The 24,382-nt window shown below is 36.6% G+C and overlaps 3 protein-coding genes across 3 annotated transcripts; 1 reads left to right on the top strand and 2 right to left on the bottom strand.

Moving 5' to 3' along the window:
• Positions 1 to 4,932: 4,932 nt before the first annotated feature.
• Positions 4,933 to 8,897, top strand: LOC119998829 (leucine-rich repeat receptor-like tyrosine-protein kinase PXC3). The gene is made up of 2 exons (XM_038846275.1): positions 4,933 to 8,093; positions 8,183 to 8,897. The coding sequence occupies exons 1-2, from the start codon at positions 5,753 to 5,755 to the stop codon at positions 8,506 to 8,508; spliced, it is 2,667 nt and encodes an 888-aa protein (XP_038702203.1). The 5' UTR covers positions 4,933 to 5,752; the 3' UTR covers positions 8,509 to 8,897.
• Positions 8,898 to 9,307: 410 nt separating this feature from the next.
• Positions 9,308 to 18,838, bottom strand: LOC119998419 (protein SEMI-ROLLED LEAF 2-like). Its single transcript, XM_038845748.1, has 20 exons — positions 18,673 to 18,838; positions 17,962 to 18,254; positions 17,372 to 17,446; positions 17,178 to 17,293; positions 16,452 to 16,566; positions 16,181 to 16,309; positions 15,949 to 15,996; positions 15,134 to 15,333; positions 14,833 to 15,029; positions 14,410 to 14,702; positions 14,046 to 14,195; positions 13,521 to 13,949; positions 12,545 to 12,694; positions 12,191 to 12,266; positions 11,468 to 11,595; positions 11,096 to 11,296; positions 10,855 to 10,995; positions 10,657 to 10,782; positions 10,221 to 10,415; positions 9,308 to 10,001 (listed from the first exon to the last, which is right to left on the bottom strand). The coding sequence occupies exons 2-20, from the start codon at positions 18,106 to 18,108 to the stop codon at positions 9,840 to 9,842; spliced, it is 3,078 nt and encodes a 1,025-aa protein (XP_038701676.1). The 5' UTR covers positions 18,109 to 18,254; positions 18,673 to 18,838; the 3' UTR covers positions 9,308 to 9,839.
• A 1,338-nt stretch (positions 18,839 to 20,176) lies between these two features.
• Positions 20,177 to 21,647, bottom strand: LOC119998950 (remorin 4.1-like). Its single transcript, XM_038846431.1, has 2 exons — positions 20,957 to 21,647; positions 20,177 to 20,477 (listed from the first exon to the last, which is right to left on the bottom strand). The coding sequence occupies exons 1-2, from the start codon at positions 21,515 to 21,517 to the stop codon at positions 20,286 to 20,288; spliced, it is 753 nt and encodes a 250-aa protein (XP_038702359.1). The 5' UTR covers positions 21,518 to 21,647; the 3' UTR covers positions 20,177 to 20,285.
• Between the last annotated feature and the right edge of the window lie 2,735 nt (positions 21,648 to 24,382).

The raw sequence follows: 24,382 nt of genomic DNA on the forward strand, positions 1-24,382 counted from the left end.
TCCTAAGTTCGAGATGAAATTTCGAAACTTTGGGGTCACATCCCCTGGTAAAATGCCAATGGAGGGCCTTGATTCCATGTAAGGAAACTCTCGAAGGTGTGGTACATGAGTCTGGGGGTTTACTCCATCAAAGTGGATCCAAACCCTACCTTTACACCAAAAAAAAAAAAAAAAAACCTAGTAGCTTCTCATCCAGAGTGTTATTGGATGCAACACAATATTTTCACATTCAAATTGACATTACATTGTGTCATAGGTGCAAAAAATAGATTCTCCACTGATTTCTTTTCTCTTACTTGTAACAACAATAATTAAAGTATATTTGAGCTCTTTTTTGAGAAAAGTAGGGAAAAAGAGAAAGAGAAGGAGGAGGGTTGATGCCCCCAAACAGGTAAGACAAACCATGATACAAGAGTCACCATGGTTGTCTACTAAAGAGGATCAATAACCCCCATCTCAATCAATTGAGAATCCACTAAGACATCTCCTTTTGTCCTTTTTTAAGCATGTCTTTCTTTCTCTCTTTTTTGTGTTCTTTCTTTCTTTCTCTCTTTTGTGGAAAAATTAAGGATTTGACAATTTAATCACAAAAAAGAAAAAAAAAAGTATGAGGGGGTTCCCCACACACCCATCACTCATGCACATGACATTGGTTTGTGGAGGGTGTGGAGTGGAGTCATGTCCTTTTGACATACAAAATTGGATGTCTTTTCTTTCTTTCTAATTATTATTATGCATGTTGGTTGTTCCTCTTGGTACAAACCCTAAAACACAAGATGAGTTTGTTGATTTAATATTTATGGGACCCCTTTCATGGATATATGTTTTGTGTAGGGATATGTCACATTTTGATGTCTCATTTTCTATCCAAAAGAATATGGTAATTTTGATAAGTAAAAAAGGAAAAAGAAAAAAAAAAAGTGGGTTTGTCGGAGCATTTGCATAGTTCGTAAACTGTTACACGAATCTAATGAGTTTATTCAGTGTACACCCGATAAATAGGGGAAGAGATTACCTTCTTACAATCAAGCAGTAACAAGAGCCTTTTTATTGTTGTATTGTTGTGTAGTCAATATTGGGAGGCTACTAATGATGGTATCATGACTCTACTATTATGTCCCTCATGCATGGCATAGGTGGCATCTTATTTTGACTAATGACATTTAGAGTGCTTTTGTTGATTGTTACCATGCATACACATGTGATGATGTAATTGATGAAAAGAAGCTAACTTTTTTTTATGATGCATCCAAACTCAGTACCTCATATTGACATAACTCAATTGAGTTGTATATATTAGTAAAGGTACAACTCTTTTCACACAAATAACACATTTTTTGAGCCTAAATACTTTGGAGACGGCCTGGGAGAACAAATCCACGAGGATCTTTGGCGCAAAGCGATCAATAACTTCTAGGGCTATTACATGCAATATGTAATAGCCTGTCCCCCTGCACCGCTTTGGATCAGTACATACTGACCGCATGACTTAATTTTCCCAAGCCCATCATTAATCCATACCAGCTTGAGCCTAGGAAAAACCTTTGTTACTAGTTAAGAAGTTTGATCTATTATATATTGTACTTTACATTTTTTCCTGGGTAATGTGGGGCAAGAGACTTAACCCCTTCGTCACTCGGTAGCTCGTCCAGCACCACCAAACTTGCGCTGCATAGACTTGTGACACCGTCCACTAGGGTCGGGTGTTACACAACATATCTAGATTGGTTACATTCAATGTCGTCTTCAAAAACCATGCACAATCCCCGGCTTAATCTATGTTTATTCCACTAATCACTTATTAACTCAATCTTAAATAATTAAACTTGCGATTATATATCAAAAAGAGAAAAGAAAGTTGGTGTAGATAATCATAAGTTGTGCATTTGAAAAAATGGATTAAAGTTTAGGTGGGTACTCTTAGTTCCATATTAAATTTTAATATTTAAATTTGTAATTGATTATTTACCATGTTCATGAGCAAAAGGTGCAAACCTGCTAAAGGAATCCATGATGTTGTCTTCTCTCTTTTCTTTAAACTAAAGTGAGAGGACAACTTTCTCTGAACCATATATCTATATATCTTTGCCTTATATATATATAGTCATATTATTATTAAAGTAAATAGGTTTAATAATATTATAATTACTATATAAAACCTTTCAAAAAAAAAATTAATTACTATATAGAATATAATATGTTTGGTAGTGGTCGGTTTAGTATGACATATATATAAAGAATCTTTGCCATATATATATTAATTAATTAAACCTAATTACTATATATATAGGTAGACTATGACACATACATATCTTTGTCCCTACTTGTCTGGGAGCTGCCATAACATACCCATATTGAAATAATTCATTTTGGGGTTCAATCATTATCTTATTTGTTTTTCTAGGAGAAAGAGAGTTATATATTCAATTATTTCACAATTAATCTTTACAAAAAAGATCAAAAAAGCCAGTAACATTTGTCAAAAAGTATTTGGTAATTAAACATGAAATTTTATTACATGAATTGAATTGTGTGTAGGATAAGGAAATAGATGAGCATCTTCAATTCATTTTATTATCTTTTGGATTAGTTGATGGGGGGAAGAATAATGATAAGACACATGAACCGTTAAGAGGACAAAGTGTCCTTTCCAAAGATGTCTTTTGAAGATTAGGGCATGATTATTAAATTAGCAAAAACACATATCTAGATAGAGTGACAACATTTCTTGTAAGTGATGCCCAATTACCAAAAGATATAGGGTTTTGTTAGTATAGCTATTGAACAACTAAAATTGTTAAAGTTCCACAACTTGGTGAAGGCCATTGGTTTATAAATATTTTCTAACATAATAACTTTTGAGGCATCTTTTAGGAGGATAAAATCGTTGTGGTCTTTGATCTAAAGTGTGAACAATACCTCAAGTGGTTTGGGCCAAAATCTTTCTCTCAACTTCTCTCAAATTTCTTCAAATTATAACATGGTTCGGAGTATAGTATCGATCCTAAAATGACATCCACTCATTTGAGTCATCTGTTGGGCCATTTTAAATATCCTTATGGATAGACCACCCATAAGGTGAAATGTACCACCATAACTCTAACTCATATAGTCTTTTTGTTGAGCCTCGAATACCGAACCCACAAGTGTGAGAGAGTATTTAAAGACTCACGTACATCACTTGGTGAAGCCCAACCAATGTGATTTATAAATATGGCCGAACATAATAACACATGAAGCGTCTTTTAGAACGACAAAGCCACTCGAGCCTATAGTCCAAAGTGAATCATAACTCAAGTGATTTAGGACAAAATCTTTCTCTCATCTCCACTTCTACTTCTCTCTAATTTGTTCAAATTACAACAAAAATGGGTTTTCAAGGATAAGTAATCATGTACTATTTTCAGCATGTCAAAAATGGCATGGCTGATGGCACCTTCCTTGTCATGATTCTAGAATGGCATGGGAAGAAATTAAGTGAAAACTGATTTGGACATACAAATAGTATTTTGTCTGAAATTGTACATATGAAGAGACTATATGATCCAACCTAGTTATGCTTTCTGTTTTGTTGACTAAGACCCCCTATTAGTAGTATAGGGACCTTTTGATTCCTTGAATGGGAACAAACATTGCCCCAAAATCACATCTTAAGCTTAGGAGATCTTCATCCATTGACAATATTGCTTACCTATACAAGAATTATTGACACCATTAATTGTAATGGATCATGTTCCCCTTCATTACCTTCAATACCTAAACCATGACATACCTTGTAATAACATGGTTGAAGTCATTACTTTGACCCAATTCAAATTCTTAAAATTGATATCATTCATGGTCACTTAGTGACATTGCCTTGTTGGTTTCAATAAGTTCTTTTTTCATCAATCAAAAGTTGTTTGCGATCACCACAATTCAATAGCAATGACATTGTATTTTATTTTAACCAAGAATGACATTATAAAAATTTGTTCTTTGAACATTTAATATGAACCTAAACTCAAGTCATCAGACTCGTACGCACAGAGATTTCAAATTCTTAGTATGTTTGTTTGCTAATTAAATAATTTTTTTAGACATTACATTAATAAAAATAATATTGAATGACATTTAATTTTGGAGGTCTAAATGTGAATGATACACATCATGTGTGTGAAACATATAGTAGGGCCCCCTTAGGTGGAGGGAATCCTAGGTTGATATATTGATTTTTTTTTTTTGCTAAAAGGAAAAAATCACTAATAATTTTCAGGGTAATTTTCTTTTTTGGTGTATAGGATATTCAATCACTAATCATCTCAACCCTCCCTACTTCATGACTTTAGTTATCATCTTTATAATTTTTCATTTATTTTCTTAAGAAGACTTAGGATATTAATTATATAAAGAAAAATGTGTTTTTTTTTTGTTGTGCTTTCAAATTTAGAATGTTGTCACTACATAAATTTTATTAAGTTTCTCACCCGACAACAGGGTAAGTGGAGCCAAAACCCAACGCATGATCACAAGGTATTACTCCCGATGAAAATCGAACTCATGACCTCCTCCTGAGATTTATGTTGTACTTTTTTTTTAATTGAAACATTTATAAACTCCTAGTAGTCTTTCATAGGCACGTAAGTTACGGGCAGTACTTTATGTGAGTAGTAATGGGTCCAAAACACTGACCCCACTACTGTCGACTTTGTAAAATAAAATCTTCAGTATAAACTAGTAGACTATCAATGATTTTTATATTGTGGATGTCCGAATGTGAGAACTAACGTTTATAGAAATAACCTAAATTACTAGAAATTAGCAGTATGAAACCAACAATCATATTTTTCCCTTTTACTCCACAGTTCCTTTTATTATCATTGTGATGCATTGAGGTTTTGCTTATCTTACACATATTAATGAACAAAATCCTCAAATTATGCCCAAATATGAGGACCCAAAAAATGTGGGGGGCCTGTCCTTTCCCTTGCGAAAGTATCTATGCATTTGATGTCCTTTGAAATGCATCATCATATCTCTTGATGCTTTCAGTCTCAAAACTCAAAGAGTCCACAGAGAGAAAAAAAAGAGTTCATACGCAGCCAGGCAGCCTTCATTCACTCCTCACTGTCCATATCTCGTGAAAAGCCTTACTTGGCTCTCAATTCCCTTCTCTCTCAGACTCTCTCTCTCTCTACCCAAAAAAACATCTGTAGAAAACATAGTACTCTATTGTATCTACTCTTAATTCGATCTACTACTCACTGTCTCGCACTCTTAGAAAGCCTTGCCTGTGAATCTGTGGAGTCATTTGGTTGTTTGGTTCCGGGAAAAGTTGGAAAGAATGGCAGTTTTGTGTACAAATACAACCCATTTTCTATAATGCAGTCCTTTCCTGGTTCTTTTGTTTGTCTGTTTGTTGTTGTTCTTGCCCTCCATTGTCTCTCTTCTATGTGGGTTTTTGGGTTTTGATCAAAATATCTTTGTTGGGTCTGCTTCATTTACTGGAATTTAGGGCATTGGTCTACTTTCCAAGCTTTGATTCTTCAAAATTTGATATGGGTTTTCTCTGAAATTAGAAAGAATTGATTTTTTTTTGACCCAGGTAGAGAATATATTGGAGAAGAGGGAAGTGGGTTTAAGTGATGTTGTTGGAGGGGCATCAAAAAGGAACTGGTGTTTCAGTTTCTGGGTTTTATTGCCCCTTGATCATAGTTTTGGGGATTGAAGAAAGAAACTAAGTTCTTGCCTTGAAGAATTGAGACCCCCAGCAATGAGAGTTTTGTACTTGTTATCGCTCTTTCTAGTTGAGTTTCTGTCAAATTCTGGGCTTGTGAATGCTCAGTTGAATGATCAAGCAGTGCTGTTAGCCCTCAGCAGAGAGCTTGCGATACCTGGATGGGCTGGCAACAGTTCACAATACTGCAATTGGACTCGAATTAGCTGTGACATGAACCATTCAATGGTTGAAAGACTCGATCTTTCTCGGCTTCAGCTTCAAGGTAATGTGACCCTAATCTCTGAGCTTAAAGCATTGAAGCAGCTTGATCTTTCCGGTAACAATTTCCATGGACCTATCCCTCCTGCTTTTGGTGATTTAACTGAGCTTGAATTTCTTGATTTGTCTTTGAATAGCTTTGAAGGTTCCATTCCAAGAGAGTTGGGTAGTCTCAAAAACCTTAGAGCATTAAACCTTTCTAATAACTTACTTGTTGGAGAGATACCTGATGAGCTTGAGGGGTTAGAGAATTTGCAGGATTTTCATATCTCTAGCAATAAGTTGAATGGTTCAATCCTGTTATGGGTCGGCAATTTGACTAATCTTCAGTTCTTTAGTGCCTATGAGAATCAATTAGGTGGTGAAATACCAGATAATCTAGGCTCGAAATCCAAGCTTAGATTGCTGAACCTTCATTCCAATCTGCTAGAAGGACCAATACCAAAAAGCATTTTTGCTTTGGGAAAGTTGGAAGTTTTAATTCTGACCCAGAACAGATTTAATGGTGAACTTCCTGAATCAATTGGGAACTGCAAAGGCCTTTCTAACGTCCGCATCGGAAACAATGAACTTGTTGGAGTTATTCCCAAAGAAATCGGAAATGTCAGTAGTCTCACTTACTTTGAAGCTGACAGTAACAATCTCTCTGGTGAAATTGTCCCGGAGTTTGCTCGCTGTTCCAACCTCACTCTGCTAAATCTAGCCTCAAATGGGTTTACCGGAACAATTCCTTCAGAGCTGGGACTGCTTATGAATCTCCAGGAATTGATTCTCTCAGGCAACAGTCTTTTTGGTGAAATACCAAAGTCAATTCTTGGGTGCAAGAATCTTAACAAGCTCGATCTAAGTAACAACAGATTCAATGGTACTATACCAAGTGAATTCTGCAATATAACAAGGTTGCAGTACTTGCTTTTGGATCAGAATTCAATAAAGGGGGAAATACCGCATGAGATTGGAAATTGTGTGAAACTGCTTCAACTGCAGCTGGGGAGTAATTATTTGACTGGAAGTATCCCTCCTGAGATTGGTCATATCAGAAATCTACAGATAGCTTTAAATTTGAGCTGCAATCACCTCCATGGGACATTGCCTGTTGATTTAGGGAAACTCGACAAGCTGGTTTCTTTTGATATCTCAAATAATCAGCTTTCTGGTAATATTCCACCTGCATTTAAGGGCATGTTGAGCTTGATAGAAGTTAATTTCTCTAATAATCTGCTCACTGGTCCCGTTCCCACCTTTGTACCATTCCAAAAGAGTCCAAAATCCAGTTTCCTGGGCAATAAAGGGCTCTGTGGAGAGCCCCTGAGCTCTTTGTGTGGAAATTATTATATCTCTGACCATGAGAAATACCATCACAAGGTTTCATACAAAATCATACTTGCTGTTATTGGTTCTTGTTTGGCTGTTTTTTTATCAGTTACTATAGTTGTTGTCTTGTTTATGATGAGGGAGAAGCAAGAAAAAGCGGCCAAAGCGACTGAAGATGTTGACGATGGAACCAATGACCAACCAACAATAATAGCAGGCAATGTCTTTGTTGAGAACCTTAAACAAGCTATAGATCTTGACGCTGCTGTTAAAGCAACTTTTAAGGAATCAAACAAGCTCACGACAGGCACATTCAGCACAGTTTACAAGGCAGTCATGCCTTCTGGGATGGTTTTGTCAGTGAAGAAACTGAAATCCATGGACAGAACGATAATTCATCATCAGAATAAGATGATTCGAGAGCTTGAAAGGCTCGGCAAGCTCTGTCATGATAACCTAGTGCGGCCCATTGGATATGCAATTTATGAAGATGTTGCTGTTTTGCTGCATCATTACTTACCCAATGGGACCTTAGCACAGATGCTTCATGAATCCACCAAGCAAGTTGATTATGTACCTGACTGGCCCGCTAGACTATCCATCGCCATTGGAGTAGCAGAAGGCCTCGCTTTCCTTCACCATGTGGCCATTATTCACCTTGATATCTCTTCTTTTAATGTACTCCTGGATGCTGATTTCAAGCCTCTTCTTGGCGAGATTGAAATATCAAAGCTCTTAGACCCATCAAGAGGTACTGCAAGTATCAGTGCTGTTGCCGGTTCCTTTGGCTATATTCCTCCCGGTAAATACGCCTCCACTATAAACTTTCTTTGTCTAAATCTTTTGCTCCTCAACATTATTTTTCTCACTTGTTCATGTTTTGTCTTTCAGAATATGCATATACCATGCAAGTTACAGCACCGGGAAATGTCTATAGCTATGGGGTTGTTTTGTTTGAGATTCTAACAACCCGACTACCCGTTGACGAGGAATTTGGTGAGGGGGTAGACCTAGTGAAGTGGGTTCATGGTGCTCCAGCAAGAGGCGAAACTCCTGAGCAGATACTTGATGCAAGGCTTAGCACTGTCTCCTTTGGTTGGAGGAAAGAAATGCTTGCAGCTTTGAAGGTTGCATTGCTTTGCACCGACAGCACGCCTGCCAAACGGCCAAAAATGAAGAAGGTGGTCGAAATGTTACAAGAAATAAGGCAAAACTGATGCAGCCTGAGAAAATTCTTATCCAGAGCACAACGGTCAGGTTTCCCTTCCGCAGACAAAATTTCTCATAGCACCTGATAAGGAGGTGATGAGTCCTTGTACATTAGTTCAGGCAAGTTTGTCTGGTTATTTGTCTACATCTTTTACGTCGGCAGGTTAATGGCTGCTTATCATCAATTAGATCGCAAAAACGTGGTCAACTAGATCCTCTGATGCAGAGGAAATACTGTCAATGTTACACATAGTTGGCCTGGAGGTGTAATATTGAGTTTTGTAGTTCTCAAATTGCTGTCAAAGATGCATGTTAGAAATGATAAACTATAGTATGCTTGATCTTTTTCTGTAATCCATCTGATATTCATATAAATCCTGTGGAGTTTTCCGCTTGATATCTTAGTTTTTCCAGTCCCCAACTTTGGTACATTCGTAACAAAGAAATTTTGGTTGGGAGGGTGAAGTTGATTGTGGTAAGTTGAGTAGCAGGTTCAACTCCCATACTCAGCAGTTTTGACGTTATTTCTTTGCATAGTCCAAAGGTCCATGGGAGGTTCTCCCCGCATTGGTTTCAACCCGGAATAAACTGTTGCGAGCGTGGAGCGGGCTAGGAAAGCTCTGTACATTACCATTAACAACTTCGATTATTTTCTCTTCAATTTCCCAATCTATACATACCATGATCTTCCTCCACAAGTAATCCAGAAACAACAATTAGAAATAAGGATTGACCTTCAATTTGATGGCATTGTTGCTCAAAAACTGTTCATCTACAGCAAAACTTGATTTTATCAGAGCAGAACCCCAAAGTTCAACATGAAAAAGGACTCGCAAAACATGAAGTAGAAGAAATTGGAGCTTACATATACATTATAACATTACAAACCCATCAAAATGGATGGAAACAACAACAAAATACATTCTTTGTTTATCATCAGAAATGGAAAACTCTTACAGAATTGCCAGAACTCTGATCGACAACGGATGACGCAAATGAGGATACACAGTACACTTCCTTTTGTGCAGTCCAACCGCAAAATAATGAAAAAAATTATCCTCAAAAAATGAAAGAATTGGGTACAAATGGTATGCATCATAGCCAAATCAATCTTTTTCTCTCCTCACATCAGTTCAATGGTAGAACTTAAAAACATTTCTCTATTCCTGATGTGGCTTCCTGCAGATGCTAAAATATACATGTATACATTAAGGTGAATTCCGAGAGCTGTGGAGGCCTCGAGCTTTAGAATCAACAACCTATATGCAACACTGATGCTTGCTTTCTCTAGACAATGAGATTCTGTTATGTAATTTTCTTACAAAATGTCTCTACGGGATCAGCAGCCAGCAGCTTTTAGGAAATTATCATAAGGATTTGATGCCGGTAATCTGAAGAAGTTGGGTTGATGCTGATACTCGGCTGCACACTGCATTGGAACCCCACCACTGGATTGTTGGAATGGATTGGTAGTGTTTTGGTCAAGAAAAGGATTGCCAACCTGCATCGTCGACGTTTATGATATTAGAGACTTCACAAGAGACAAGAGACCTTGCATTTCTAATGGTATTAAATCTTTTGAAAGCGGGAGGAATTGGTTCGAAAAAATTGGTTTGTGAATGCAACTCAAACAGAACCCTGAGAACTCTCTAGCATGGTCTGTGCAAGTCAGATGCATAGAATAATCGGAACCCAAATCAACATGAGAATAAGATATCACCTTCTTTGCCTCGTTTTCTTGATTTTGTTGCGGAAAATTAATTGAACTCTCCTGCCTCAGCTGAACACTCATCAAATGAAAAATCTTCTGTTGCTTGCCCATCAGAAGTGCCTCACAATGATGAGCCATTTCTTTGTAAGGTACATCGGGTGCGGTTACAGAAATTCTTCCAGCTTGATGCGCCGTTTCAAAGACCTGTACACAAAGAAGCATAAAATCAGTTCTTCTTCACAGTGTGCAGTAAGACTTGAAATAAAACTAAGATGGGTCTCAAAACACAGCCCCTATTGCCATGTTGATGAGGCTTTGATACAGATTTGGTGGCATCTTTGCGCAACCAATGAGAAACCGGTTCTCAATTTAATTACTCTTAGATGAATCTCAAGCAACTTTAAAACAAATGGAACAGAAGATAGGTAGAATATGAATGACATACAGATTCAAGAAGTTGATTAATGCTTAAAAGATCAGGATTTTCGACAGCCAACTCCATATCAGGTTTGGTTTGACGTTCACATGACTCTACAAAAGCCTCGTCACCTAATGAAAAAGCTGGAGCACCCTGCATAGATCAATAAAGCAATTAAGTATCAACTATCAACACCAAAGATAAGAAGGTATGCAAGACCATCACCTCCTCAAGGGCTTTATTGTTTTCTGAGTCGACCCGATAGACTTTTCGTGGAGTATCCACAAAAAACTGGGTTCCCAATGGGCAAGCATCATCAGGTAAGAATTCACTGAAGAGTCGCTCCCGCACAGTGGATGATCCAGACTGCAGAATGAGATATTTAGTCAAGGCTGTAACAATTACAAGATATCTGAAAAAATGATAATGTAGTCAAGAGTCTTAAGAATTCGGATAGAATTTTCACATCTGAGACGTCTTCCAAACTCTTTACAATCTCGGAAGCAAAGGATTCCCTACTCTGGTGGTCAGAGAATGCTAGTTCTGAAAGAGCTTTTAGAGCTGAGTTATCATCTTCTTTAGATCCATAAACATTGGTGTGGTGATTAGAAGCAGTATTAACAGCCTGCAACTTTTGCTCTTCAACCAAGCGTAGAAACGGGTCAACCTGATTCAGTCATACATAAGTAATCGTTGTTAAGACTTCCCATGGACTCGATCAGTCGAATTAGCAAGAAGGATGAAGCTCCTTCAGTAAATATAGGAGAACTTAAAAGTAACCAGTAAACGAACTAAGAGGTAAATCGATATGACTCATGTCATGAGCATAAGCACATACCATAGTTTCCATAAGCACCATTTTGGCACTTTGAACAAGAGGAAGAATACTGTAAGCTTTTGAGGAAAAGAGGATCATTGATGTTGCCAAAGTAAATAGGGATCTGCGACGTGCTGGTGGAAGTGGCCCTACGATAACAGTAATCATATGGAATCAGCTAGAGCTTTTGTTATTAGACTCTTATTTCAAGTGGTTCTATTTCTTTTCACTCAAAAGTGCCCATCAAACAACCTAAATATCTAACTTTGGCCAATAAAAAGACTTGTCCTCGGAAATTCATACTTCATCCCTATGATTAACCTTTCTAATTTTCAAACATCTACAGAAACGTTTTATTCCTCGGTTCTCGACTATATCATTATTTTATCCTTGTCCCTTCAAAGTTCAAACTGCAGCCAAGTCTTTGATTAAGCTTTCAATGATGCTATCTTATTTCTGATTGAGTATGCATCACTTCTTTTTAACTTTCTATTTTTGTTGCTTTGCTTGTTATGCAGTTATATTATTTTTTTTATGAATACTTAATATGCCTATCAAAAATGTTAATACAACACGGTTTTATAAATCAAATAAATGATTCCGACTTGTAGATATGTTTCAGATTTCTAGTAATATGAGAAACTAAATTAATCAAAGATATTTGCCTGTCCCCATTGAATCATAGTCCATTAAAATTTAAAAGCCATGAAACTGTAAGCAGGATAGGTAAATTTTGGAACTCACCTCCTTCTTTGAGAGAAATATTGCGCAACGAAAATGCAAGCTGAAAACTTCGAACTAGAACTTCATTTCTTGAATTCTGAAAGACATGATAAACAGTTGAGCAGAACCAAACCAAAAGGTGCAGGAGAAGAAGATACAGAGTATAAAAGTCTAGCCACAAGGCACATATTAATAGACAATCAATAACAGCAAGAGAAATTTTCCCTAGGTTCAAAGATCTAAGCTTGATGATAAATATAAACGTATACTAAGCATGCTAGAAATGTGCATATCATTACAAGGGAAATAATATAATGGATAGGAAAACACATCTTGAACCATAAAACCTTCACTCATTTAAAGTTAAGCAGTTACCTTGGCCCGAGAGAACAGCAAGACAAGGCTGTACGTATGAGCAATTGCCTCATAGTTTTCAGGTGTATTTGCAGGACAGATGGACTGCGCCCAAATTGATGAAAGCAAGAGCGATATCTGGCGACTACTCAACCTAAGGGAATTAACCTCCTGAGGTATAATGAGTAGAAAGTCACCCACCAAGTCACAATTGAGTAGAGCAGAACCAAATTTATGACAGCTAATGAGCTAAAGGTAGATGATCATTGCATCTTCAGATTTATGAAATATTACATTTATAGAGTAGGGGCAACAGTTGCTCGGATCAAACCATGCCTTGTACCAAGGGTTGCAAAGGAGCCAAGCCAAATTTAATGGTTCAGGTTGAACTCGGTATGGGAATGGCTTCGCAAGATTTACTTAATAAACAAACTGTTATCAGTTCTTGAGCTCGAGCCCAAATACAATTTGTATTCACTTCATCACATATTAGATGCACAGATGAATTCTAAACACTTAAACATCAAGCTTGAAAGCTAAATGAGAAAATCAAGCTTGCTCGAGCTAACTTTTTTTCAAATACAATGCTCTAGCCTCAATCTATATGCTTTGAACCTTAAAGCTCATCAAAAAGAAAAGATACAACTGTGCTAAAATAGTATAGTTCCAGCTATCTAATACATTGTAAAATATGCAAGGAGATTATCTATTTCTTTGTGAAGGTCAAATCATGTCTCGGAAAATGCAGAAACAATGATGTCTTCAGAAGAAAAGTATCCAAGAAGCTATTTGAGTTGATGGGCGGGATTCACCCAACCCAATGAAAATGGGTTTTTAGATATTGAGGATTCGGCCCAACAGAAAGTTAACTGTCTATATAAAATGCAGATCCCAGGAGTAAAACAGTTTAGACGAATAGGATAAAAAGAGATGATATTTAAACAAGTGAATGAAAATAGGAAAGATACGAAATTTGAAAAGAAGTTCCAAGACCTACTTGTTCCTTGTTAAGATTGCTTGAAGAATTTGCATCAGTGGTGGAGGGTACAGGAGGATTTTTCATACTGTACACGCGACTGTAAGATGATTTCAATCTTTCGAACACCCCAAAACCGCTGTTTCCAGATTGGCCCTCATTAAGAACATTTTCCCTGTTTTCGGTGAAGGCATACTCCCTTGTGGAAGCTTTCTCCTTGCTTAGCTTCTCAAAAAGGGCAGCAGAAGAAGAAAAGACAGAGACAGTTCTTGAGAGTGTCCTTGAAATTTCTGAACCTTTTCTTGATTCAGAAGAAACTGATGACGAACAAGGGCAAACTGAAGATGGCACAAGAACAACAGAGAAGATGCAATGAGCTCCAACTCGTGTTTCATGGTCTGGGTGAACCATAGCCAGGAGTAACTGATGAAACAATGACTCAGGGAAAGCCTGACAGGATATCATATATTATGTTAGACAAATGTCGAGCTAACCAATAATATTATGTAATCTGAAAAAAGAAAAAACTCGTGTTACATTTGTCACCTTATTCTGATACAACAAAGTTGGAAGGGAAGCTGCAATTTGAGCAGTTCGGTAAACAGCCGAGATTGTGGTTCTAGCTATGACAGTAATACTTGAGATGTTCTCCAACATTGCAGCCATAGCATCCAGAATCGGGCCTGCATCTCCAACCTGTTCTCCAGCAGTTACCAGTTACCACTTTGCAGAACCACTAACAGTTATAGTAACAACATAACAAGAAAATTACATGTATCATTGCATTAAATTAAAGTATGAGAAATTCATAACTTAAAAGAAGAATCAGAAGAAGCTGTCCTAGTTCATGTCTAATATCCGAAAAACTCTGCACAGGAAGTTGATATAAAAGAAAACATATCAAAGGTACCTTATATGATAATTCCACGAGGCATTTGTCAATGGATTCCCTAAAGTTTCTATTCCATTTTATAACATCGACGCCCAGGTTTGCATCGTCAAGAGAGCAGTGAATGCTTTTCCGCAAATGCCTCATAACATTACGTACTGCACTAATTATTGCCAAAGAAGACTCAACCTTCGCATGCTGTGCAAGCAAGGTGGTTACCACAACAATATCAATCTGCATGTCAGGTTGTTTAAGGACATTTTTATGATCGAGATGTTTAATCAAAACTGAAAGCAAAAAGTGAGTATTCTGCCCTGCAAAACACAAAAGAGAAATGGCAGGATAAGTCTCAGTTTGTCATATTACAACTAAGTAGTTGAAGGAAGAACATAAGAGCAAGACCTAAGAAACTCTAAACAAGCAAAAGTAGGGGAAAAAAAGTACCAGAGTTATCCATCAAAAACTGCATATCCTTTAGCACAGGGAAAGCAAGACCATGTTCTGGTGACCATAAATTCTCATTATCAAAGTATCGGAACAGTGATTCCAGAACACGGCGTACGGTTGTAGCCTCTTTTGCCAGCTTGGCCATGTTATGCAAGCACACCCTAGACCAGAAACATGGATTCTGGGTTTCTTCCCTGCAAGAAGAAAAGAAAGATACATCTTTGCATGGCTGATGATTAAAAACACAATACAATATGAGCGTGTTTAGACTTTAGAGCATTTTTCAATGAGAAATTACGTGGTCACGTTTATATCCCCTTTGTCGTGCACAATTGTCCTCCATGAAGGAACCCTTATAAGGGCATCTTCTGGAGAGACATGACCTTCATTTTTAAGCACTTCCTGCACCCACCGACTCTGGTGACCTGGATTATTGCTGTCAAGATTCTGCAAGTCTTTCCTGGGAACCCCATAATTTTCCAAAACCACTGAAACAATCTGCTTGATAACATGTGTAAATGCCAACTAGTGGATCAGAGTGGTTTCACAAAAACAGCTGTACCTTCAGTAAATAACAACCAAAAGCCACAAATGATGGACAAGCCCCCATGTACCATAGCATTCACATGTTCTTAGTGCATACACTCCCAATATGCCTATGACATACAAATACATTTAGATGTGCCTAAAAAGTAATAGTGAAACCGAGTTTCAAGATATAATGGGTATACACCTAGATTCATAGGGTACATTACCTGCAATCTATAGTAAATTTGGGCTCGTGTAAAGTTTAGGGCACTGAAAATGTAGCAGAATCCTCGGAAAAATAGAAGAATGTGAATATAAGAGAAATAATGTGGCATGCAGCGAGTGTATACACACTTATTTTTATGGCACAGGTTGAAATTGCCCTAGAAAATCACACTATTTCTCATTTTTCGTCTCTCTCCCTTTTTCTTTTTCTTTTCCTTTTCCTGCCCGGATGGGATTATGTGGGAGGGGGACATGTTCATGATGATTATGCAGCCCTATGCAAACTTAAAAGGAAAAGGCAACAGATTATGTTTAGTACAGATTAACTCTCAACAAAAATCAAACAAGTGATTGGCTTACACTATCGAAGTCCACAGAAATATGAGAGTGTTGCCCCATAAACCAAACCTACAGAGCAGAATGAAAAAATCCAACATCCATAAGTATAGAACTCTAGATTGAATACATATAGCGTGAAGGAGGGCATAATATAATAGACAATAGAAGCACTCAGGTTGTCCATTTCTGAAATACTATAGTGCGAAGGAGGGCATACAGCTAATAGACAATAGAAGAAACATGAAAAGAATACCATTGATGAAAGTGATTGCAGCCCAGCTGAACGTAGATTTTTTGCCCTTTCATCATCTCCCACTTCCTGAGCTAACTGACAAAGTTTTGGTATAAAACCTTCTAAGTTAAACATGTAAGTCCCATCACTCTGCAAGATTCACCAAGTCAAAATTACTTGAAGTGTTTATAAGGCAGAACGTAAAAATTTAAAATAAATTATGCCCACAGCTGGACGTTCCGTCAGTCGATGAACAATCACAAGAGTATAATACAAGGTCAACTGCACCAACCTGATTATTCACAAAGTCAAAAAGAGTTTGGCATCCTATAATTTGCATTTCATCTCTCCGTGTTTGATCCATCAGAGTGTGAATGATACTTAACAAGCTGCTGGCAAATAAAGGCCTGCAAAATGATTCCCAATTAGGAATCCGCTACTCAAGGAAGAAATCCAACACAGACTGCAAAAGAACAAAGGTAGATGTGGGACCAAGAAATCATGCCCAAGTCTTCATCAGCAAGGAATGTGTTCCAAATTCCAATTCATCAAAAAATGCAAGTAAATAACTGTTATTTAGTTTTAACAAGTTAAGCATGATTTACACACATGCATGACTAGGATTATGAATTAAACTTCAAGACCCTCTTTGCATAACAGACTATGGGAGCCAATTCCAACAAAACTATCTTAGTTGATCTTATTGCAATGTGACTTTATCATGTTCAACGTGACAAACTCAAATAATCTCATTATCTTAAGGGTAACTAGTCATGCACTTCACCCTACCTTTAAAAGGCAAGGTGGACCTCATTCTCTCCCACTGTCTTTTGCATATTTCAATCAAATGGATTGCAAGTACCTTGAACTGTCAGCTTAGGATACCCAAGAAAAATGAATAGGAAATGAACAATCCTACTAAGAAAAACTAGTGATGCCTTGAATGATCCCACAAACAGCAAGATCCTACAAATTTAGGCATCTCATAATAAAGAGGGTGCGAAGAAGGATAACTCACATTTGCTCCTTGCAAGAGGCCAACAACTTTCTGTAAATGCACAAGACGATTTTAGCTGAATGAAAATTTTCGTTTCTCAATTCCTTGTAACACCTTTGCTCAAGAGAAGTTGTTATCTGAGAAAAAAAATATTGCAGAGTGAAGATAACGTCACATATAAGATACTATCTTGGGTTACAAGGAAAGTATTCTACCTTTGGGATGCGCAAAGGATTTTTGGCAGCATATTCACATAGTTTCCCGATTTTCCTGTCATTAGGTCCTTCCTCCTGTCATCAAATAATATATTTCATCAGCACAAAAATGAAGGCAAGAAATTTAATAAGCGGCATAATTATTGTACATTGCTTGCTTGGTAAAACCATATTCCAAACTAGTAGAAGGACCTCAGTCAAAAAAAAAGAAGAGTATTTTCCATCATTGGATACAAAACCTCATTTTCTATCAAAAAGCAACAGAACCAAATAAAAAATCACTCCACATACCAAACTTGCATGTCAAAAAGAAACAAAAAAGATCTCTTGAATTCAAGTCAACAGCCTCAGAAACCATTCCATGCTCACTGACAAGTCTTATGAGTGAATGGCAAACATCTTTAATAGCTTAAATAAATCTATAAATGGACTACCAAGTGCATACTAGATGACACAAGGAAACAAATTAAATTATCAAAGAAGCATCAGTATTCATATTCATTTTCACTCCATCTTCAAAAAAAGCAACAATTATGCTTAGTAATGTGATTAAAAAAATGCATAATCAAACAGAATTCACAAATACTAACCTGTGAACGAGGAAAAATATCAGCAATGAGCTTCTTGTACCTCTTGACAGGCTGCCTAGACCTAGCCCGCAAACCAGGGCAAAAGAAACAAAGGTTTCCACATACTGGCAACACTTGCCGAGAAATCACCCCAGACACTGCACTCATTTTTGTATCCCAAGTATATTGATTTGCTTAAGCTTTGTTCTATCCTCTCTTTCCCTTCCAAGACAATGATAAACTCGGTTTTAACTGCCGAGAAGGGAAAGAAAGACTCAGCAGCAAACGGGTTCCTCTCAAATTCACTGACCAGCCTGCATTCAACAACTTGAGGTCACCATACAACATATTCATGTAGATAGCAGAATCCTAAGGTACAAAATGAATCGGATTCAATAATTAGGGAAAAATGAATAATAAAAAACCTAGACCTTTTCTATTTCATGGGGGCTAGAAAGAATTCAGCGATTTGGGATCAACAAACAATGTACATTGCAAATTGATCAAAAGGGTTATCAAAACCAGAAGCATTGAATCAAATCATCAAAAGTCAAAGGAGGAAAATAAAAAGAAAAAAAAGGGTTCGTCTTGCAAAGGAAACTGAATCAAGCACTGACCTTCATATGATAAAATTGGATTAAATTGTGAACTAAAATCTCAGTGAATAATGAATTAAAAAGAAACAGGAAGAACAAATAGAAAGAAAAAAAAAATGAAGGCTTTTGTTGTTACCTGGGATCAGATCCTAAAGAGAGACGACCAGAGGCTGGAAAGAAGGCCTAGGCCATGCAATCTATGCACGGGATTCCCAGCATTACCTTCACCGTTCAATTGAATGACATTCTCTCTCTAAAAAAATTGTTAAAAATGGTTAAATGCCTATGTATTTATGTGTGTATCCGTCCGTTCTCGCCTGCAAACAAATGATTGAAATACTCCACACGTTCAAAGCTCAACGGTATAATGATGGGTCCCATTAATTTTTTAAAAAAACAAGCAGAGAAAATAAATTTTAAAAATATAAAAAAAAAATACAGTGTGTGTTTATATACATAGATATATATTGTCATTACGTTAAAAACTGGTTGGTAGTACTGATATGAGATGATGTCCTCGGTGCTGATGAGATGTAGAAAGGGGAGTGATCGGTGTTCGGAGCTCTCACTCAAATAGTTAATGTAATTCTTTTACCTATAGTTGGTCGCTTTTATACGAGTCATATGAGTTCTAGTTTTGATAGTAGTAGATCTCCTCATCTCCTCTCTCTGATTTCAGGAGGCGGGTTTATAGAAAGGTGAATCATATCTTGATTCCTTTTCTAAATGGAGTTGATATCCTTTTAGGCTCAATTGTTCCAGGGTTCCCATCACAGAAGTCGCCAAGTTGAAAATGATGAAAAAGTTTAAGGTAATATTCATTTTAAGCTAAAACAGGATGTCTAGCAAAGCGGTACAACTTATTTCGGAGGTAATAGGTTAGACCTAAACGCTAAACACTAAATACTCTCGTCTCTCGAAAACGAGTTTATAAACTTGAAAATTCTTCAAAAAATAAGCTTCCAGTTGAAGCTTATTTCAAAACTTCTTTTTTATTTTTATTTTTTAAGATAATATTAAATATAATATTATAAAATTTTAAAATATTAATTTCAATTTTATTTATAGAAATATCTTATAAGCTAGTGTCAGCTATAACATCATCAAACACCTTATAGTTTATTTTACAACTTATTTTTCATAACTTATAAACTAGCTTATTTTGACAACCAATAAGCTCTACCAAACAAAGGCTTTATATTGTGGTGACAATTAATTAACAATATTTAGTTACTCTACTATTTTTGTTTAAGGCTCTCGTGTATTTTTGAAACTTTCAAATTTGGCATAATTTACATTTGAAAAAAAAAATTAGTAGGAGATAATTTTGCGCTAGTGTAACATTAAAAATAAGTTCCATTAGAAATTTATAATTTTGAAGTGTATGTGCTAGCGTAATCGTTAACATATCGATTGGTGAATTTTTTAAATTAACATAATCACTAGACACCTTCTCCAAAACCCTAATTCACACACTTTAAACACTTAAAAGAACGCCCGCGATGGTCCAATTATATTGCATTCCAGAATCCACGTTGTATATTTGAAAGAGGTTGACCTCCTTACTTCTCTCACGGTACAATACTCTTTCCGTTGAGCTCCTCAGTTCATAGAGACAAAATTAAGATTGATGCCAAGAGTTTTTCACGAAAGAAAGGAATCACTAAACCGAGATCATATATATCACTAACAACAGACAGTTCTGATACTAACTAACTAATAGAACAGAAAATGTTGATAAGAAAGGCTTCAAAAGAAAGAACGCTTGACAGGGGGTCTACCAATGGCTCGCATTAAACTTGCTATTTCAAGAACCCTAGCAACTTTTGTTCCTCTCTTGGCCTCAGCAGAAGCCCTCTTCTCCTCTGCTTTCCTTCTTGCTTTTGCCACGTCATTTTGCATTTTCTCTAGTGCTCTTGCTCTTTTCTCCTCCAACTTCCTCTGCACAACTCAAATTAATTAAATATTACCCATTATTCATCCATTCATTCATTAATTACTAAAGTAGCTAGCTAGCGAGGTAGGTTAGAGATTAATTAATATTGTTAGAAAGATTATTAATGTGATCATGGAGTCAATAAACACATAGTAGTGGACCTAATTAGAAATTAAGAGTCTTAATTACCATCATTAATCCATGCAAAACTATAAAATACTAAATACAAAAAAAGTGGTCATTTTGCAGGTAGGGCTTCGGAAGTGAGACAATTAAGTCCATGGAACCAAGATTGCACGAGGAAATATCTCAGTTAGTTGATCCAAACTCTCGACTTCGGGCACCGTACACCTTAAGTCCGAAGAGATATCCAACTAGGTTCTCGCCAAATGATTTAATCCTTTTTAATGCATGAAGAGATAAATAAGAAAACTAATCATAAGCATGATGATGATCACTAATTAATCATGAACTTGCTAATTACCTCAACTTTCTTCATCCACGAAGTAGCCTTTTGAACTTCCTCAGATTCCCAACCATTAATCACAGCATCCTCTCTCTTAAACCTATTGTTAATCTTTGCAATCTTCGCGTTCTGCCACGCCGATATCTTCGTCTCCACCTCCTCTTTCTTCACCCTCTGCACCGTCACCTCACCACCAACAGCTCCCACCTCCGTCGCCCGAGGCGGAACATGTAACAGATTACTATCCGGAACAATTGCCAAAGGATTAATCTCCTCCTCCTCCTCAGGTAACTCATTATACTCCCCAATCCTACGCAAATTACTACTATTATTGTCGCTGGAGTTGTTATTGTTACTGCCACCGCTTATTGAGTCGGCGTTTATGGTGGACCCAGCGAGGACAAGGGCGCTGAATTCTCCGCTCATGGATGTGAAATTCTCCGTGCTCGCCTCGCTGGCTATTGACAAAGATGATGATATTTGGCTGCCGCTGGGCCCGGGCGGAGGGTGTGGAGGAGTCAGGGCGTGGATGTCCCGGACATGTTCGTCGTCGTGACGGTGACTCTGAGTGGTTAACATCGTTAATTAGTTTTTCAGTTTGTTGTGGTTGAAGAATACGGTGAATAGTGGTTCCGATCGGTGGCCGGAGAGAGGCATACTAGAGGTGAGATGTTTGAGTAAGGTTAAGAAATGGGACTATTTCTAGTGCAAGTGAGAGTTTCTTTAAACAAAAATTTTGGAAATTTTTTTCTTTTTTTTAATTGCAAACAACTTTTAGCTCATTGTTTTAATAGTAAATAGATTAAAATTTTGGGGCGTGAAGGGAAAAAATAATTAGGCAACTACTAATGTTAGTAAAAGACTACATAGTTATTAGTTGTTGATTAATATATTTGGAATCAAATCGTATGGATTCGGAAAGTTCTAAATTCGATTTCGGAAGTCTTGAGTTCGACTGTCATTGAGAGTAATGTTCTTGTGGCCACATATTGAGCTTTAATATAACTTATCATGTAGTCATGGGAAAAATTTATGTACCGGTGAATATGACAGCTTGAGTATAAGTTCATATCAGTTATCCAAAAGACAAAATTTTATGTTGTCGTTCTCGGTTTAAAAAAAAATGTTGGTTTGTCTTACTTTTGTGCCAATAACTTGTGGAACATTGTTTGGAGTTTGGACTATTTGTGGCCTAGTTTAATTATATGTTATATCATGTTTGTTTTCGTGGTTTCATTATTTTGATTATAAAATCACTCCCCAAAAGGGCATCTAATATAAACAAGTATTATCATATAATCCGAATTGATTCTCATCACTAACTTGTAAAATGTCTCCAAAGAACAAAATCTCCACCTAACTACTAAAAAATTTATTTAGATTAGAATATCTACACCTTTGTGGTTTCACGTTGGGTTTTGATCCAACTTACCCTATCATTAGGTAAAAAAATTTTGTGTGCGCAAGTCTGAAAACGTGAATTTAGACTCATATCAGAAGTCTAAAAGGTAAACTTGTATGATGTCATTTTCGGTTATCAAATTTTTTTGTTGATATCGTAATTTACAAAAGCCATGAACTATGATTGAGTTATTAGTATCCGAATTTACAAATTAGCATATAATATAATAGCGTAGGGTGAAAATCTAGATAACCGAAAGTAGAAGTCTCCTATTGCAAAAGGAAAATATTTTTATTTGGTCCTTTTCTGATATTGCTTTAGTTAAGACTACTTAAGAGTGCTGGACAAAAAAAAAAGTGTCGGCCAAAGATTTTATAGGGGAGCCCACCATATTTTAGGTGGACCAATAAGACATAGACACGCGTCACACAGTATAATCAAAGAACTGTAGAGAGAAAACACGTGGCATATCGCCTCTAAAATGGCCCCACCAGATATTGCTGCCTATGTGTTCCCCTGCGACTGAGATGGATGTAACTTGTAAGATTTTGACAGTTCTGTCGAAATAAACATGTTATATATATATTTTTTTTCCATTCAACGAGAAATTTAATTTTTTATTTAACATAAATATATTATTATATTCAAAATTATTGATAATTCATTGGTTACTTGTTATTTTTTTTTAAAATAATAATATCAAAAAGTAAAGAAAATGATGTATTGTTGCTCTTATTTTACAAGAGTAGTGTACCCCAAATCCCAATCCATTTCCCGTCGGATCGGGGGTTTCGTCCGGTACTACTAACGCTTGTAAAGGGATCGACATGTTTAAGTGAGTCTAATCGGTGATCAAGAAGAGGACAACGTTTGTAAAGAAGATGATGTTGCCTCCATTGATGAAGAGAATGTGATCCGAGAAGAGATTTGGGGTGATTTGCCCTAAATTGGGGCAAACAATGTGGATCGTTGGATTTTAGATTTTACAAATCCAACGGTCCACATTATTACCAGACGTTAGTCCAGTACATTTAGTACCGGACACTCCCTCGATCATTTCTGGAGGACACAACACCACTCACATACCATTATTTGTGTAATAAAAAAGAGCATCGTATCCCAATCCATTTCGTGTCATGCAATTGAGGATACGACACCATTCCCACACCGCCACGTGTGCGGTGACATTTGATCTAGGTTTCATGTTTTACAAATCCCCCAAGTCTCACGTCATTAAACTAATTTATCCCTAGCCAATAATTAATCGACTCTTCATCTCTTCTAAATCATATTAAAATTGGCTCTTTATATGGCCTTTTGCTTTTCGATATTTGGAACCATATCTATTGATGTAATGGAACTGCCAAAGTGTGGTGGTGGAATGGTAACGTGTCCACTACTAATTAGGGCACAAAGTTTGGTGTTTTGGAGAATATAATTGTGAACTTAGGATTGATAAAGATTATGATATGGTGTTGGTGAAAAAGCTAAAACATTTGACAATAACATATTTGGCTTTTTTTCAAAATAATATTTTAAAAAAAGAATAAACTAAAGGTATCAATTGACAAATGGATATTTGTCTTCTATGCGAGCGAGCTTGACGATCTAAGTTTAAGATTAGAAGTGACAAAACTTTGTCCGGCTCGGATGACCGAATTTTCCTGACCCGAATTAAATCAAGTTTGGACATAAGTTATGTTCGAAATACAAGTCTAAATACACAATTTTTTATCTAGTTTAAAATCGGATTCGGATTCAAACACATAAATCTTGTCCAACTTACTTGTCTGGAAAACGCAAACTCGGATTATGTTATTGTCCGAATTTAAACGAATAAGAGTTTGGCCAATTAAGTATGTCCGAAATTCAATATGGGTTATGATGTGAATATGTAAATATTTCGTAAAAGCACGCTGTTGTCCGACCCATAACTGATTTTTTGTCACCCTTATTTAGAACCATATTGGATGTTTAAAGAACAAGCTTGTATGTGATATCATTTTCGATTAAAAAAAGAAGGTAGGGCTAATTTGGGATGG

Source organism: Tripterygium wilfordii, chromosome 5 (assembly GCF_013401445.1).
Source record: "Tripterygium wilfordii isolate XIE 37 chromosome 5, ASM1340144v1, whole genome shotgun sequence".
Classification (NCBI taxonomy): Eukaryota; Viridiplantae; Streptophyta; class Magnoliopsida; order Celastrales; family Celastraceae; genus Tripterygium; species Tripterygium wilfordii.

Coding starts and splice junctions, on each gene's coding strand:
- LOC119998829 (XM_038846275.1), top strand. CDS start 5,753: ATGAGAGTTTTGTACTTGTTATCGCTCTTTCTAGTTGAGTTTCTGTCA. Junction 8,094..8,182: donor CTTTGGCTATATTCCTCCCG/GTAAATACGCCT, acceptor TTTGTCTTTCAG/AATATGCATATACCATGCAA.
- LOC119998419 (XM_038845748.1), bottom strand. CDS start 18,108: ATGAGTGCAGTGTCTGGGGTGATTTCTCGGCAAGTGTTGCCAGTATGT. Junction 14,703..14,832: donor GTTTTTGATGGATAACTCTG/GTACTTTTTTTC, acceptor TGTGTTTTGCAG/GGCAGAATACTCACTTTTTG. Junction 13,950..14,045: donor CTTTGTTGTATCAGAATAAG/GTGACAAATGTA, acceptor ATATCCTGTCAG/GCTTTCCCTGAGTCATTGTT.
- LOC119998950 (XM_038846431.1), bottom strand. CDS start 21,517: ATGTTAACCACTCAGAGTCACCGTCACGACGACGAACATGTCCGGGAC. Junction 20,478..20,956: donor CGTGGATGAAGAAAGTTGAG/GTAATTAGCAAG, acceptor TGAGTTGTGCAG/AGGAAGTTGGAGGAGAAAAG.